Below are 16,393 nucleotides of genomic sequence, written 5' to 3' on the forward strand. Positions count from 1 at the left end.
TAGATACTAACTATCATTGTAATGTGCCAGCAAACTTTTTGGTGGCTAAAACGTCGAATAATAGTGTTAGTATATCTGATCTATCCTCAAGTCTCTCTAAATATATAATTAATTTACGGATATTATGTCTTAGATTCATCCTAGTTATAATTTTAAGTATGCGAAAGCCAAATACTTTTGACTAAATATTAATTAAATTCTATTGCTTCTTTCTTGCCAGTGGTCACTTCGAAATAACTCAAGCCCCACGGTCGGTGGTGGAACGACAAAGGACGGTTGGACGGACACCGAAAAGGAGCACGATGAGCTGATAATGCTCTCGGAACGATCCGATTCCGGCGTCACCTCGCCCAACAGCCATCACCATCTGGAGGACCAACAAAGCGGTGTACCGTCACCGTGCGACTTATCTCTCTTGGATCAAATACCGACCGACGATGTGCGCAAACGACTCATAGCCATGACCAAACGCACCTGCTACGATGAGGAGGATAAGCTATGTCTGTTGCAGATCCTCTCGCTACTAAACAACCTCGAAGCCTTATCACAGGATCACGAGATTGCCGGGGAGGACATGAGTCTTGAGCCACCCGTCCAAAAGTACAACTACAGCTTGCCGGACAGTACCAGCCCACCGAAGGCACTGCTCCAGTCGGCAGCGGCCGCAGTAATGGGAAGTTCCACACCGTACAAAACCGGTACGGCGAGAATCATCGCAACCGTGCAGCCGTTCCACAGCTCGGACCAGCACGTACACTCACAAACAACAGCACCACCAAAAGCGCCATCGATTGCCTCGATTGCTGAAACGTTCGGTGGTATGAAGAAATCGACGCGCTGGAACAACGCTACCAGCCTGCAGGAGAGTGGCGTGTTTGTGGACGAACCCTGCACCCACGTTGCCACGCAGACGGAAACGGAAGATTTCCCCACGCTGGAAAAGACGAACGCCGAGCTGTGTGCGGAGATTGAAAAGTTGAACCGATTCCGGGAAAAGATCGAGGAGTGTAAGGGTGTGGCAGCAGCAGCTGTCTGCAAGACGCCCAGCAAGGGATCGATGGTGGCATTGAACTTGCCGGCCGCGAGCGGAGACGAGGCATGTGATAGACGCCGGCTACAGTTCTACGTCGAGCGGGCGGAAATGCTTGAGAACAAGCTGAAGGTGTACGAGAGCAGTGGTGATCAGCAGCTGCGGCATTTGTCCGATCGATTGCAGCGTGAAGTGCAGCTGGAAAGTTGGGTGAAAGAGCTGTCGGAAAAGCTCGGTCGGGTGGAGTTGGAAAACGAGCGACTCGAGGAGGAACGCTGTGAGCTGGAGGAGATCGAGAATGATACCCGGCTGCGGTTGCAGCGTCTCGAGGAAGATCTGGAAGTGATGGGACAGCGCAATGAGGAGCTCGAAATGTCCCGAAGCTCGTACCAGTCCAAGTTCCAGGATGCGAAGGAGAACGTGGCCAACCTGGAGGAGCTTATCCACAAGTACGAGGAGAAGATCTTCCTGCTGGAGGAGAATGAGAACGAGCTGCGCGAGAGGATCGAGATCATCTACATGTTCATACCGATGCTGCTAATGTACAACAGCTGGCAGCTGCAAAAGCAGTTTAAGCAGCATCAAGCAGCTATGATGGCTCAGCTGCCAGCCGATTCACAAAAACAGCAACTAGCTACCCTATCCTACACGGAACCCCATGCCATCCAGTGTATCCCGACGCAGCACATCGACTACTATGACAGTGGCTGTTCGCAGGCCGACGATTTACAGAGCCGCTTGAGCGAGCTGATGAGCCGCGAAAAGGAACTCACCCAGAACATTGCCGAGTTGAACCGAGCGTACAACGAGACGCTCGAGAACGCGGATAACCTGTGGGCCCAGATGGAGCGAGAGTACAAGGAAAAGATCAGTCGCTGCGAGCAGGAAGAAGCGACGCTCAAGTCCAAAATTGCACAGCTCGAGGAACGACTCAGCAAGGACAGTGAGTACGCGAGCGAACGTATCGCCCATCTGGAAGAGGCCGAGAGCAGTCTGAAGAGTCGCGTCAGCCGGCTAGGGAAGGAAAACAAAGAACTCTCGGCCAGGCACGACGCATTGCTGGAGGAGTACGGCACACTGAAGGACGACTACGCCAAACTACAAAACTATCTGCGTGGTCCAGCTGCCGAAGCTTTGGAGCGAGAAAAGAAGCGAGTCCTTGCGCTGGAAGACGAACTAGCCCACACGGCCCAGATGTTACGCGACGGTGAAGAATCGCACCGGACAGAGGTGGGCACACTCCGGGGTCGGCTACTAACTTCGACCAAGGAACTGAACCACATCGAGGTAACAAACAGTGAGCTGCGCGAAGAGGTAGAAACGCTTGAAGCACGCATCCGGGAGCTTATGTCCCAACGGGGAAGTGATGAGGAACGCATCAAGCAGCTTACGGAAGAGCTGGAAGCGAAGCAGTCACAAATCGTTGCCCTCCAGCATGCCCGGCGATCTGGTGGCACGGGTACGGGCAGTAATCGTGCATCGGTAACACGCAGTCTGGCGCAGGAGCTGGAGCGTCCTCTGAAGGGGACTTACACACGTCACGGGTACGAGGTACATCCACTCAGCCGGAAGTTCCCTGACAGTGATAGTAGTGGCAGCGGTGGAGAGGTAAGCAGAATCTCAACTCCTAACAGCCGGTTAATGTCTCTGTGCCGCTAAGCTTTGTGTGGAGTGTTTGCTGCTGTTGGGCCTGCTGCATGCTTAACGCTAAATCTTCGCTTCGGTGCACTTTCTAGGATCGGAGCAAGTTCCCTCACACGCGACCGTCGGCATTTGAAACCAAAGAAGTGAAGAGCCTTGCTGAGACGATCATTCTGAATGCCGAAAGCAGGGGAGTGAAGACGCCAAAGAAATCCTTCGTCGAGGAGGTAGGTATTGCCGGACCGGAGGAACTTTGAAGAAAGAGCATGCAGATATTGGAGAAGATTTTATTGGCGGTTGTGGTGAAGTAATTCGATGGTCCACGTGTAGTAGTTGCCCATTAGTATCATTATCAAAATCTAGTAAAGGATTAAAATGGACGAATGTGTAGCAAGCTCATCTTAACCCTCATCTCCGCGTTCGGAGCCTTGTACACAGATTAATACCTGGGTCCAGGAATGGCGGGTAGAGTAAATCTTGCAGAACACGCTGAACTTACCGTTGTGTCGGTCCCCTCTTTTAGGCTCGCAGCCGATTCGCCCGTTGGGTGTGAACGATGCTGAATCCTGGATCCGTGTGGACAGGATGTCCCGAAACTCCTGCCAAATTTTGCTGGAATAAGTACAATGCCCCTGCCCACCCAAGCGAAGTCCCCAAGAACGTGGACTGTTTCTTGCCCACCCCCACCCCCGGCACAACACTGCTCACCCAGCACACAGATACACGCTCCACATCACCAATAAACCCCACGTCACGCACACAGCATCCCAAGCATCCTCAGGTTCCCTGTCGTGTGTATCCTTCCCGCTTTGCTTCCCCGAAGCCTGCCAGAAAATAACAGGCCAGAAAACCTTCCAAACGTGGTGAGTGTCATTGGATAAATCCATCCTCCCGGATGCTATCTTCCTTCCCGACTCCTGTCCACTGTTCACCTTCAATCTTCTGACACGCTCTGGCAAAACTCTGCCACCCGTCTTCTCTCTGTACTTCTATGAGCGTCTGAAGAGATTCTTGCAGATTTCAAGTCTTCCACTCGAGTCGATCTGTCTGTTGCTCTACTTCCCTCACCAGCTGACTAAACCTTACTGTTTACTGATCTACTACTTCTCCTGTACTCTTTGTGTCGTTTTCCGTTTCTAATCGACTCGCCGCTCGGTACTTACTTGCCATATGTTGCGCTTGTCTTGTTGGAGTATTGACCAATGCTCTTAAGCATCATTAAATGGTTTCTTGAAATTATTCTTTCTCCTTCAGTAAACTGATGTCAACCAACCCATCAGAGATACCTTCCGAACTGGACCCACTGGATCTTCAGGTGATCTTCTCATCCAGCTCACCCTGATTCTGGCGCGAGGCCTCCTTCCAATGCTTTCGGGTCGGCCATTTTTACCACCTCCTAGTGCAAAGGTGGTCTCGAACATGTGTCACCAAGTTTTAGCAGCAGCGTCGGGAAAGGCCATGTGGAAAGAGAAGAGAGAGAGAAAGAGAGAGAGAAAAATCTAGTCGTTGTTTTTGTTGAATGTGTGTTATTTTTGAGGTACTACTATAAACTGCTAGTGTTAAAAGTTAAAGTCGGTGCATCGGCGGACATCGGAAATCATTGTGTGTCTGGTGCTTTACAGGCACTACTGCTGTCGTATTTGCTCCATGACCGTGGACCATGGAATGGGGAATGCGCGTGCATCACGAAACCCATTCAAGCTACCCACTACTCCCAGACTCCAGACTCTGTAAGATAGACTGAGCACGGTAGCAAGATGGTAGAACCGTGCAGAACATTGAAGTCTTTTGTTCGTCAGTTCGTGTCCGACTTTTTTTGTTTTGCAAATAATTCAATTAGTTTTGAGCGTTCGTGTTTATTGCGTTTACTGAGTTAAATAATTATTTCTCCTGCTAGTTACGATAGTTACGATAAGCTTTCGCGGCATTTCCTGCCTTAAGCTTGTATGTTTACAGTTTTTTGTTTTTGTATAATTTTGCCCAATTTTGTGCTCCGAGCTGTGGGTGTGAGTTTGCGTTTACTACACTATTTGTTAGCATTACATTATGTCTCGTTTATGTACAGTATGATTGCGTTAGTTTTTGAGTTTTTGTGTAATATATTTTATGGCATAAAAGTTCTGTTCCTGTTTGACGAATATGCGCCCACTGTGAGGTGGAACACAGGACAACTCGATGGCTAGTATTCGTCGATATCAATTATTTAACAAACGTAACATCAGCCATGCAAGCAAACAACGACCCCCATCGCCCATTGGACGGTTTAGGTGTGTTTTAGGTGCTTCTAGGATCGATCTTGTGCCTTCAACGTCGGGCGAAACCCATCAGGATGGGGTCCAACCCGAAACCGGACGTTCTACCGGGGCGTAGCGCAAACTTGTGAGCTTCCAGGGTATTATTTAAATCGTGACTCATATGTAATGTCCCCACAGTTAATACATTTGATCAGGTTTTGTATCAAGCTGAACATGTAGAAATGGCGAGCGTGAAAAACGGAAATTGTAACAAAGCAGACGTGAACGAGCGGAGCGGAGATGGAAGATGAGAAAAGAATAAATCAAATAAATACCGTAGCTATGGTAGTAAAAATATAGAAATGTGATGTGGTCTTGCTGGAAATTGCTTCCTTCTATCCGAAATGCTTTTTTTTAAGCAATTGATGCTAATTGCAATACAAATGCTGGCTTCAAACTCATTGCTTTAGTATGTCTTTCGATGTCCAAAATTTTGTTACTTAAAGAATTTTTATTTAAAGATTTTAAAGATACTTAGATATTGTTGCTTAATGCCTTCATATGTTCCTGTTGCTTTGCTGCCCCAATATAAGCCACTGAAGGTTGATGAGATTCTGATTGGTAAACTAATAAACTTGCCTTGGATACGCGCCTGTTGTTAGTATGTGGTGAGCATGTTAAAACATTAAATTTGAGGATTGGATTACTTACTAATCAGGCTTTACAACCGTTTGGCAGAATCGTAAGCAGGGTTTTCTCAAGTGTTTCTCAGTGTTTGGTAACTGAAACCAAAGGTGCTAAATTAGAACTTGACATTTCAAGTGTTTGTTTTACCTTCGGAATGTTTTTAAGGTACTCTAACGACTTAAAATATATCTCCCTTATCATTTCCTCTTTGGAATGAATCTGTCTTGCAAGATGAACTTTTGATTAGGTATACTCGAGCTGTGCGATGAAGTAAGTATATAGCAGTTAATTAGACACGCCACAGAGCTACAGAACATCCTCATCAACAAAAAGCGTAGAGACAACAGTTTCGTTTTCATTTCAATACGATATGGCACATACCAAGCTTCTGTCTACCACAGAGGACTTGGCAATCCACCCAGTGGTGGGTCAAGATATTTGGAGGGCCCAAGCGGAATGGCAGTTGAGGCCCCTCTAATTGTGAGGTTAGAGTGAAACAACAGGATCTCCCTCAACGATGAGGCCCCGAACGGCCGCTGCTTCCGCTTCTATGTTGATCCGCCACTGTATCCACCATGTCCTCATTCATTACGAAATCGCCTCAACCAACCTAATCGAATACATTCCACCTTCCATAAAAGAGAATCTGCTGCTTATTGCTCTTCTCCTTTAACACAACAACAACTGCGAGAGGTTTTGACCTGCCATTTTTGGCTTTTCTTTGACTTGATTTTACCCGTAACCGGATAATACTATCCTGCTCACGGGTAGGTGGTCTGGATGGGAATCTAACCCCGGTCCTGCCGTGTGAAGACTTAAAAATGTATTACACCATACAATGTTATTATTACGGATGAGGTTGACTTGATTGAGACAACGCATTGATCGCTTTATCCGTGTGAGAGGATCAGAACCACGATGTCGACCTAATCGCCGTTTTGAGTAAAACAAAAGTTACACAATGATCTATTAAAACATCGTTTCTGTGCGAATGGCGCTTATTTTAGAAATCCAACAAGTAGTCAGAAACTTGCTGTTTTTGATCATGATTTGCAAATTGTTGACTGTTGAGGATACTTCTTGTTAAGGTAAAAGACTTCAGGCAGTAAATGCTCACGCATTTACTCTCCCCCTACCCTCGGAATCTAACACACAACAAGCTGTGGTCATCTGACGATTTCTGTCATCTAGTTTGATATCATCGTTAGAGGGTTGACAAGGACTTAATCTGCAGGAATTGAAAGTGTGATCAATCTGAAAATAGAATAAAAAATTTAAAAAATAGAATTATCAGACGAAGGTACCTGTTACTTACCAGAAAGGGAAACAATATGCACGCCTAAGCATAATCCTTCTGTTGGGGATATCGATTCATATCGGATTAATTCCGGATATCCGTACAAATGGTTAAGCTTCGATTTAGTTTAGATCTTTGGTAAAAAGTCAGCATTCTATAGTTTGAACAAACTTTGCTACTCACAACATCAGTCGTGTGAGGCAGGATAAGGATATTATAGAGAATTAGAGCGACTTACATACGCCTCGACCTCCTGAACTACGTTAGAAACTCATGAAAGCCTCTGGAAAGTGTAGAATGTTAAAGGTATTGTCCCTACAGCGACAATCTCTTTGAGCTGTAAGAATGAATTCGGTGAGCTGGTTATGTCATGAAAATGACCCCTTCCCTCCACGCGGTCACCATCATAGATATTGGGCTTACCAGGCGGACACCATCATTGAAGAGACGTGGTAAGCCCAAAGTGAAGATGAAGTGATGGCGTTGATTCACTTGAAAGGTCGTGAAAGCTGTTATGAACAGATGAACAGAGGACATGCTTAAAGTAGCACACTGCTATACATTTATAGTGGACACCATATTGATGACTGATGTCCACGACTCTGAGGAGTAGGTTCACGCTAAGTAGTAATGGTCCAGCAAGGTTGCTTTTCTTCCGTCATTCTACCACCGAAAAATTCTTTCCGTTAGCTTCAAAATCCTTTCCATTTAACAACTATATTTAAACCCAAAAAAAATACAAACTATATAAACTAGCTACGGCAGATAGTAGTAACTGTACCCGTCGGCACTGTTCGCTATGTACCACTGGTGGTTGTGTGCTACGGCCGGTGGAACTGGTGCCTGCGGTGCTGTCAATGCCGGTGCCAAGATCGGTTGCGGTGCCGGCGGTCTTGCCGGCGGAACCACGGTAAAGGAGTGGGCCGAAACGATGGGCAGACTGTTGTTGTTGGTGTCCAGCCCCACGTACGTGCCGGCCGGTGCGGAGATGTGATTGAACGGCGCTACCATCTCGTACATGTACTCGTGCGGTTCCGGCGACGGTGTGATGGGATACTCTAGCTCACGCTGCAGATGCCGTATGTACTGTATTGCTACCCTGTTTGGGGGATGCAAGAGGATAAGCACTCGCTGTGACCACACCTAGGCGACTACACTTGCCTTAAACACTCGATCTTGGAGTACTTCTTGCCGGACGGCTTCTTGTTGGGCAGTTTCGAGCGTAGCATATCGAAGGCCCGGTTCATGTCCCGCATCCTGGTCCGTTCACGATCGCAGGCTGATTTTTTGTAGTCTGAAACACACACATACCATGGAATTTATGAACGATGTCCTGGGAAAATAAGGAATCACCCATTGGCTTACCCTTTTCGATCTCCAGTGCACGCTTTCTCCACAGGCTAACATCGCAATGGTTCAGCACATCGGCGGCCGACGAGTTGGAAGAATTGGACGAAGGTGTTGCCGTGGTGGCTATGCTTTGGCCACCGGAATATGCACTCTCGATCGGTGGATGGTCCGGTTCCTTCGACGGGTTGGCAAACGAAAGTACCACATTCTTCACCAACCGATCACCTTCCTCACCCGGCGCGGTACTGTTGATACGGGTAAAGTCCATCGCAAACACCGGTGTCGGTGAACGGTTGGCATCGTTTGCCTGAAGCAACGTGGCAGGCGGTGATGAACGTGGTGGCGTCAGTTTAAGCACACTGACCGGGATGGTGGTTGGTCCGGTCGGGTCCCCATTGTCCGTGGTGTGTCCTGAGCAGCTGGTCAATGCTGGTGAAGGTGAGGCTGCAATCGGTGCAACGGAGTACAGTGACCCGGTGGTCGAAGTGCCCAAGTTTGTGGTGCGTCGCGTCGGGTAGCGCCGTTCGAACGATGGTGAAGGAAAGATGGCCGGAAGTGTGGCGGGCACCGGAGCAAACGTGGCGAACGTTGGTGTTGGGACGTGGATGTAGCTAACCGAGGACGACGATACATCGAGCGGCCGATGGCTTACATCGCTACCGGCAGCGATCAGCGGTGAACTGCACACGGCCGGATATTCACGATCGTTCGACAGATCGATTGGGATGAGATCGGCTATGTTCATTATGCATGCAACACTGTCTGTAAACGCGGGGACACTTGCACTTGGCTATTTGCACTTGCTTTCCTAATTTACATACATACGGTTTGGCGTTCACATCGGTCACCTTATCGATCGCTCGACTTTACCGGGCGAATCATCATCATCATTCGCCACCGGATATTCAACTAAAGAACTTGCACTTCACACTAGAACGAATTCCACTGGCCCTAAAAGCAACATCGCCCTCGACATACCGATTGACACTAACGCACTCGCGATCGTCTCGGATCGGTTCTTCTGGCCTCAAGGATAGATCCTATCCGGACCGTCACAGCAATCGATTTTATTTACTTCCACGCTCCGAGTACCGAGTTCGTACTTTTTTCAAAATGCTACCACGTTTTCCACGCAGCGCTTTTCTCTTCAGCTCATCTTTTCCGTCCTCCGGAGAAGACGTTTCCTACGACACGCTAGACTTGGGAAGATTTGATCGTCATTCGTGCGTGCGTGTGTGTGTGTACGAGCGGGAGTTTGTGTGCACAAGTGTTCCTCGGTGAGGTTTTCATCGTTTTGCCTCATCAGCGTTCAGTGCGTTGCGGTGATGATGAATGTAGAGCGGGATGGGTCAGAACGCCAATGGGAAGATGCTTTTGTTCGCTAGCATGAAGATCATTTATCTTCTTGCGTGGACGAGGCGAAACGGGAAGAGCGGGTCACTTTTACACGTGCTTCCTTTGGCTGCTGGTGACGGTCCTTAAGGGATGGTTGTGGGTTTAAAGCGAGCGTTGTTCAGTGCGAAGGTTGAAAGGGTTTTTTTTTCATGCGTATCTTTATTTCGGCTTGCTACAAATTAATTAATATTTAATTATTTTTATTTATTTAAGTAAAGCTGGAAAGGACAGTCAAAGCTTTGGGTGGTTTTGTGACGGTTTCTATCACGACAGTATTTTTATCAAATCCCGTTCAAACCCATCGTCCTTATCACATGGCTCTGGGTACATTAAGCCAAGGAAGCTTGTTATGACAGATAAATCCTCTTGGAGGTTGTACTTCTTAAGTGAAAATGCTTAAAACATTAAACATAAGAAGAAGAAGAATAGGATGAGTTCTCTTAAGATATGTCAGTCGAGCTAAGGTGGTCTATGAGTGGCAAACTAGTTTTTGTTAGACTTCAACACAATGTTCCAGCGGTTGCTGCCATTTTTACCGTTCTTGGTCTGTTATATGGGCCAGGATTCCAATCAGTGTTCATGAAGCTCATGAATTCCACTTGAACGCACTAACGAGGTCGCTGTGCTCATGGATCGGACATCAGACATTCGACATGGGTCGGATCCATACCTGTGCTGTGCGTTTCTAAGCCTCGTTGCGAGCGGGTCACTGATGAGAATTTGTTCTGGGGGAACGGTTTAGCGGTAAGGCCACTGACAGATATCCCCATCTCGAAAAAAATTAGCTAGTCCTTGTCAAGTCCTTTGCAAGTCCTTAACAGTTGTCTTTGAAAAAGTGGCGAAAGCGTGGATTCTGTTCTCGGTATCGATGGATTACATAGGAGGCTTACATACCCTGCTTCCGCTCGATAGGTCTAAGGGTTACAGAACAGTGACATATTTCTCCAAATATCTGAACTTGAGTGTACCGAGGGAATCTTCAACCCCTTACCTAACGGCTCAGGCGTAAGGCTCATGCGAATGATAACCAAAAATAATCTAATCAGATTCAGGTCTCTCTCATGACGCATTCATTCCGATGTGATGGGGGGCCTTCTTCTTCGGAGCACTTGACGAGGTTCTGATTATCCCTGCCGCAAACCCTGGAGAGGAGTTCTGATTATCCCTGCCGCAAAACGACGTTCCTGGTCTTAGGCGACATGCGAAAGCGAGTGATCGTATGATGATCGATCAACGAACAGATATGTAGCTTAAGTATCTTCCGTTGTACGTTCTGCAAAGTGAGAAGGATACGATCGCTGACCACACCTTCAAAGTCAAATTAGTCATCGATGATCGTAACACTCAGGTCGAACTGGAGGAAGCATTAAAAGCCACGACTATTGGTCATTTCAGAGAACACCGACTGACGGACGACAATGGGCTTCGCCTAAAAAACTACTCCATGACCATCGAACCAAAAAACTACTCCATGACCATGCATATCTCCACGACTCAAGATATGCCCCAGATATTATCATTGTTACCCTCAGGGTCTAGAGAGTATATAGAATATTTGAAAACTGTACTACTAAAATCAACGGAAGAGACTAAATAATCTACTTTTTGTAAATATTTATGCTAAATTTTATGATTTACGGCGATTTATCTTCTTTCCTGTGGTGTGGATGAAATGCAACACAATCTAATAAACTCTTATCTTGCAATTTTTATTCATTACCGTACAACTTTTTCACTTGCAGAAATGCTAAGCAACAATGCGGCTATAAATAAAATAAATAAATGTTCACCACTGCTTACAAAACGGGGGGAGGGGGTCCAATTCCCCGCAAGCGAACGAATAACCGTTCTGTGGTGATATTACTGCGTCCGTTGTTTTGTTCATATTAAACGTAATCAATCGAAGCACTGGTGCCGAAAGTGGAAAGGATTCGCTAGCGCCGTAACGTCGCTTATCATAATCCTCTAAAGTACCGATAATTGCTTGCCCGATGCTGCTCGCCTCCACCGCTGCCCTCTGTATCGTGGCATCGAACCTTATTCCTGCTTAGGCGCCTTCTTATCTTTGCCCTTTTTCTTCCCCGCCGCTCCAGGCCCATTAGCGCTGTCCCCGGGCACGTTTACGCTGAAATCGTAGTTAAGCTTTCTCGGAGTTAGGAACAGATTTAGCACCTCATCGGTCACTTCCTTTCGTCGATTCTGGTGCTCCGCCACGATCGGTTGCAGTGTATCGATGGCGATCTTCTTGATTTCACCACTCAGCAGTTCACCCTTCCCGTACGCGACCCGGATACGCTCCAGCTCCGCATCGTCCTCGAGGAAGAACCTTAGCAGCTGGAAGCTTACGTCAATGTCCGTGTTGCCGCCCAGCTCCCGGTGTTCCTCGAGCGTTGGGCGCCCACCGGAGAAAGCATGTTTGTTGATTTTCGTCTTAATCTGCTTCGCGGTATCGGTAAGAAAGACGGCCGAATTCGTATCGCTGGCCGACATTTTCGTGCGCGCTCCTTGCAGCGCGGGAAAGAAACTCGAATGGATGAGAGCCGGCTTCGGGAAACCCAACCTGGGCGAGACGTCACGCGTCATGCGGAAGTACGGATCTTGATCGATCGCACATGGGATCAGTACGGGCAGCTTGTCCACACCGAAGATGAAAGGGAAGGTGGTGGAAAAGGCGGGCGCGGCTTGTGCCGCCGGAAAGCCAATCTTTCCTATTACGTCCGAATCGCCGAAGCCGAAAATGCCCTTCACCTGATTGAACGTTACGCACTTCTGGATGCGTATAATGTTCTGATAGAACTGTGGACACTGGCCCATAAATTCCAGGTTCGAAAAGATGAACGTTTTGCTCGGATCGAACCCAATCGCAATGATATCTTTCGCGTTCTCGCGTGCCATCCGCATCGACTGCTCGACGGTCAAGTCCTTCCACAACGTTTTCTCATCATCCGTAAGCTGAATCACCAGCGGAACATCGAACGCTTCCTGAAGCCATCTGCAATAAAACGAATGGTTTGCATCAGTCACCTCCCTCCACCGTGCCTTTCACTCCGCCGATACTTACTTTGTCACGATAAAGGGCACCAGATGACCTAAATGCATGGACTCGGACGATGGTCCACGGCCGGTGTAGAGATAGAACTTCTTGCCCGTCTCCACTGCGGCGAGTAGTGTGTGTAGGTCACGGTGCGAGAAGAATATACCGCGGCGGATCAGATGGTGAACCGGTTTTCCGGCGACCTTTTCCAGCCGCTCAATCAGGGCCGCATCGATATGTGAACAACCGAACCGTTCTGCGGCAAATACGAGGGAAAAGAAGTTAGTATCGCTTTTTTTTGTTGCTGTGTGAAGGTCCACTGCCGGTACATACTGATCAACTTATCGTAATCAATTCCTGCATCGGATGTGCTAGTTACGGTCCACGGATCAACCACGTCTTCGTCGACTGGAGCGGGCGCATTTTCCGTCCCACTGTTGTGATTTTCTTCCAGCTTCAGCTGCTCTACGTCTGGCACATTGCTCATGATTCGTCACCTTCGAAATGCTGCACTTTCATTCAAATAAATGGTCAACTCGCGAGTTTGAGATACGATCGGACTGTGATTTTCCGTGCCAACACACCGCGCTACAGATGCAGCAGACGTTTGTTTGACAGCTCGGTTGTTGTTGTGGGCTAATTGCACTTTGACAGCATTTCAAGGCGGTTTTTTCGAACATGTGTTCGAATTTGAGTGCGAAAGCAGCTGTGTGCTAAAAGGTGCCTTTCTTAATTTTGGTTCATTTGACAGTTCATACAACCGCACCAACTGTCAAAGGGTAAAATTAGAAAAGAAAGAAAAGATAACCAAAAAAGAAACAAATTGTTTAACTAATGTTTTGCACAAGAAAAACGAGTGAAAATTTGTTAAACGCTTCGGCAAGCGCTTGCTAAAGGGTGATTTCAACCAATCCCGGCACCCGCACATGATGGCGACGGAGATTGTGAAGGGATACAACGATCTGCAGCAGGAGCTGGACCGTGCGAGATGTAACCTGAAGGGGTTAAACGATAACATTCGAAGAATATTTGGACGCGATCCGGCCAATGCTGAGCAGTACAACAACGGCCGGGACGATGCCGGAGGACCATACACGCCGAACGGAGGCAACAAAAAAGCTCCCGCCGTAAAGGATTCACCGTACGATTCCCGCAAGCGAAGCTCGGTCGGGTTCGACTCACCGCATCATGGGATGGGACCACGCCGGGACCATGGCCGAGCGTACCCCGATCTTGGCCAAAATCCAGCCAAACGCCGTGCCATAGGAGAAACCAAGTCCGTTTTCAGTCGCCTGTCCGGGCCACCGAATCGTGATGTGGACTACGAGAAGCCGCGAATCTTTTCCCGCGTCATTAAGGAGCAACCGTCCAAGGAGGACATTGTGGCGGCACAAGGTTCGGACGAACGGTCGCGTGCCCGCAATCGGCGCATCTTCGGGTCACTGTTGGGCACGCTGCAAAAGTTCTCCCAGGAGGAATCGAAACTCAAGTCCAAAGAGGAGAAAAAAGCGATGATCGAAAAGAAGCTGGAGGAGCAGGAGAAAGCGGAACGGGAAAACATGCTCAAGGAAAAGCAATGCCTGTTTACGGACCGGAAACGGCAACAGCTGGAGATTCGTGCGCTCGAAACGAAGGTGGCGATGCTGAAGGCGCTAGAAATGTGGGAAAACTCGAAACGACCGCTGCAGAACTTTATCAAGACGAAAACGAACCCACCGATCTACTATCTACCAAAGCGGATGAATGCTGCCATGGAAAAGAAGCTGGCCGAATGTCAGCAGGAGCAACAGAGTAAGAGAAGACCTCTGTTATTTGTAATTAGAATTGGTAACGAATTACCATGTTCGCTTTGTTTACAGAAATGATGGAAGAAAAGCGGCAAGAGGTGATGGAAAGCATCGAGGCAGTTGAGGCACGGTTCCGGGCGGACATTAAATCGCTGGAGGAAAACGATACGAAAGATCGTTCCCATGGCGGTAGCTACGAACGGGTAAAGTCGTCTGGCAGCTTCGACGAGAGTATGATCGTCGGGTCCGGTGGCTCCAAGCACGATCGATCCAAGCTGGAAGATGACGAGGAGGATGATGATCCACACAGTTCGTACCATTACGAACAGGACGAACCGCTCGAAGTGCCCGAAGGGCCAGCCTTACCCGCATCGATGGCGTCAAGGTTTAAAATTACCATCCTTAACACTGAGCATAAGCAAGGTAAGTTAAAGCGAATGAGTGGCTTTGGAAAAGGTAATTTTAATTCATCATGTAATTCACGCTCGTAGATACCGTTGAACGACGGGAGATGCCCGCCGAGGAATCGAAACCCATGCGGCTGCTGTCGACGGACAGCGTGGAGGTGGACGCATCCGTCACAGAAATGGATGAAGATTCGGAAGGTGTCAGCAGACGCAAGACCTCTCTCGATCGTTCGAAAAATATTCAGATCACGTTCCGAACGTCCGCGCCCGAGGATAATTGATCGTACCGTGGGAAAACGGTACGTAGAAGAGGTACGGGAAGAAATTAGGTTGCTTGTAAGTTCTTGCTGGTATTCGGTTTAGCAGGAGCAGTGCAATGCCGGTTGCTGAAGTTGAAATGTTTTGTTGTAAATTTGAACTTGAATTCACTTAACTCTTTGAATTTTTCTTACGAAATGTCGTATAATTTCGGTCTAAATTCGGACTAACTCAAGAAGGTCACAAATAATGTTTCATAAGATTTGCAAGCCAAGTTTAGGCAGGAATGACCTTTCAAGTATGGCGCTAGAACAAATAAGTAAGAGATACTTTGATTTAAACCGATTGGCATTCGAAGTCGGGCCGATTCGAATCCTCTTTGTGGCTACCCGTCTCGCATAAGCAGAAATAAGAAGTGTAGGGTCAAATTCGGATTTTTGTTGTTGTTGGCTCTAGTTCAAATATTAGTTCCTAGGAAACTGATCGTGCCAGCTCGACCAACAACGGCGTTGTACTGCATTACTCCCATACTATTAGCAAAACGCAAGTGAAACAAACGGTGAAAGAGGGAACAACAGTCACAGTTCTCTAGTTGGTTAAAATATTAAACCGTTCGATGCACGAGAAAAGGATGGTATCGGAACCCATCACGCAGAGCCATCACGATTCATTTAGACGGACCCTCCCCGTACGCAGCAAAACATTTAGCTGAATCGAATTGTACAGCTTTGACACAATTGTATCGCTTGTGTAGTAGTGTAGATGGTGATGGGAGGTTCAATTCGAACCTATCGGGTCGGAACCATCCGAACGAAGCGATCCGGAATCGTTCGGGTGGTATCCCTAGTTCCAATAAGTTCGGTCGGGTGGGTTGTCCCGATATCGTTACCTCCATGGATCGACCCGCATCTACGCGTCGAACTCGCGTATGCTTTGCTTCACCTACGGGTCGACCCGAACTCACTGAACCCACAGGTGGAGCTCGATTCCTACAGGGACGAACTCGATTCCGGGTCTATCCGCGAAAAGAGCCGTATGACCCATCACTAGTGTGTAGCGTTTACCTTCGTAAGATAGTGGCTAAGAACATTAGAGGCGCATAGGAAGAACCACTCATCCCGATGATGATTTGCGTGTCGGTACGATCGATCGGTAGTCCACGGCGAATTGTGAGCGTAATGCAGTAAGTAAGTAATACTATAAAATAGCATATAATAAACCGGTTTTCATACTTCCCATAGCATTTCGGCTTTCGGACTTTAGAAATAATGGT

At 47.8% G+C, this 16,393-nt stretch overlaps 4 protein-coding genes across 12 annotated transcripts in view; 2 read left to right on the plus strand and 2 right to left on the minus strand.

The window, feature by feature from the left end:
• LOC118502661 (restin homolog) overlaps positions 1-5,268 on the plus strand; it is a 94,578-nt gene extending 89,310 nt beyond the window's left edge. For 2 of the 6 annotated variants that reach the window (XM_036035114.1, XM_036035118.1), the window contains 4 exons: positions 221-2,638; positions 2,767-2,898; positions 3,195-3,534; positions 3,926-5,268. In XM_036035114.1, coding sequence (XP_035891007.1) covers positions 221-2,638; positions 2,767-2,898; positions 3,195-3,224 — 2,580 coding nt within the window. In that variant the 3' untranslated portion in view covers positions 3,225-3,534; positions 3,926-5,268. The remainder of the gene's footprint in view (positions 1-220; positions 2,639-2,766; positions 2,899-3,194; positions 3,535-3,925) is intronic. The other 4 variants (XM_036035115.1, XM_036035116.1, XM_036035117.1 and 1 more) reach the window with 4 other exon arrangements.
• Positions 5,269-7,590: 2,322 nt separating this feature from the next.
• Positions 7,591-9,431, minus strand: LOC118502662. Of its 4 annotated transcripts, none has more exons than XM_036035123.1 (4): positions 9,065-9,431; positions 8,255-9,001; positions 8,051-8,183; positions 7,591-7,988 (listed from the first exon to the last, which is right to left on the minus strand). In XM_036035123.1, the coding sequence occupies exons 2-4, from the start codon at positions 8,982-8,984 to the stop codon at positions 7,646-7,648; spliced, it is 1,206 nt and encodes a 401-aa protein (XP_035891016.1). In that variant the 5' UTR covers positions 8,985-9,001; positions 9,065-9,431; the 3' UTR covers positions 7,591-7,645. The 4 variants fall into 4 exon arrangements, with proteins under 4 accessions (XP_035891016.1, XP_035891017.1, XP_035891015.1 ...); XM_036035124.1 differs by having other exon boundaries at positions 8,255-8,997; positions 9,061-9,431; XM_036035122.1 differs by having other exon boundaries at positions 9,061-9,431.
• A 1,891-nt stretch (positions 9,432-11,322) lies between these two features.
• LOC118502664 (tryptophan--tRNA ligase, cytoplasmic) lies at positions 11,323-13,296 on the minus strand. Its single transcript, XM_036035127.1, has 3 exons — positions 13,002-13,296; positions 12,696-12,924; positions 11,323-12,626 (listed from the first exon to the last, which is right to left on the minus strand). The coding sequence occupies exons 1-3, from the start codon at positions 13,153-13,155 to the stop codon at positions 11,672-11,674; spliced, it is 1,338 nt and encodes a 445-aa protein (XP_035891020.1). The 5' UTR covers positions 13,156-13,296; the 3' UTR covers positions 11,323-11,671.
• Positions 13,297-13,420: 124 nt separating this feature from the next.
• LOC118502663 (pinin) lies at positions 13,421-16,360 on the plus strand. The gene is made up of 3 exons (XM_036035125.1): positions 13,421-14,459; positions 14,528-14,878; positions 14,947-16,360. Exons 1-3 carry the CDS (start codon positions 13,595-13,597, stop codon positions 15,141-15,143), a joined length of 1,413 nt encoding a protein of 470 aa, XP_035891018.1. The 5' UTR covers positions 13,421-13,594; the 3' UTR covers positions 15,144-16,360.
• The last annotated feature ends 33 nt before the right edge of the window (positions 16,361-16,393 follow it).

Source organism: Anopheles stephensi, chromosome 2 (assembly GCF_013141755.1).
Source record: "Anopheles stephensi strain Indian chromosome 2, UCI_ANSTEP_V1.0, whole genome shotgun sequence".
In the NCBI taxonomy this organism is placed as follows: Eukaryota; Metazoa; Arthropoda; class Insecta; order Diptera; family Culicidae; genus Anopheles; species Anopheles stephensi.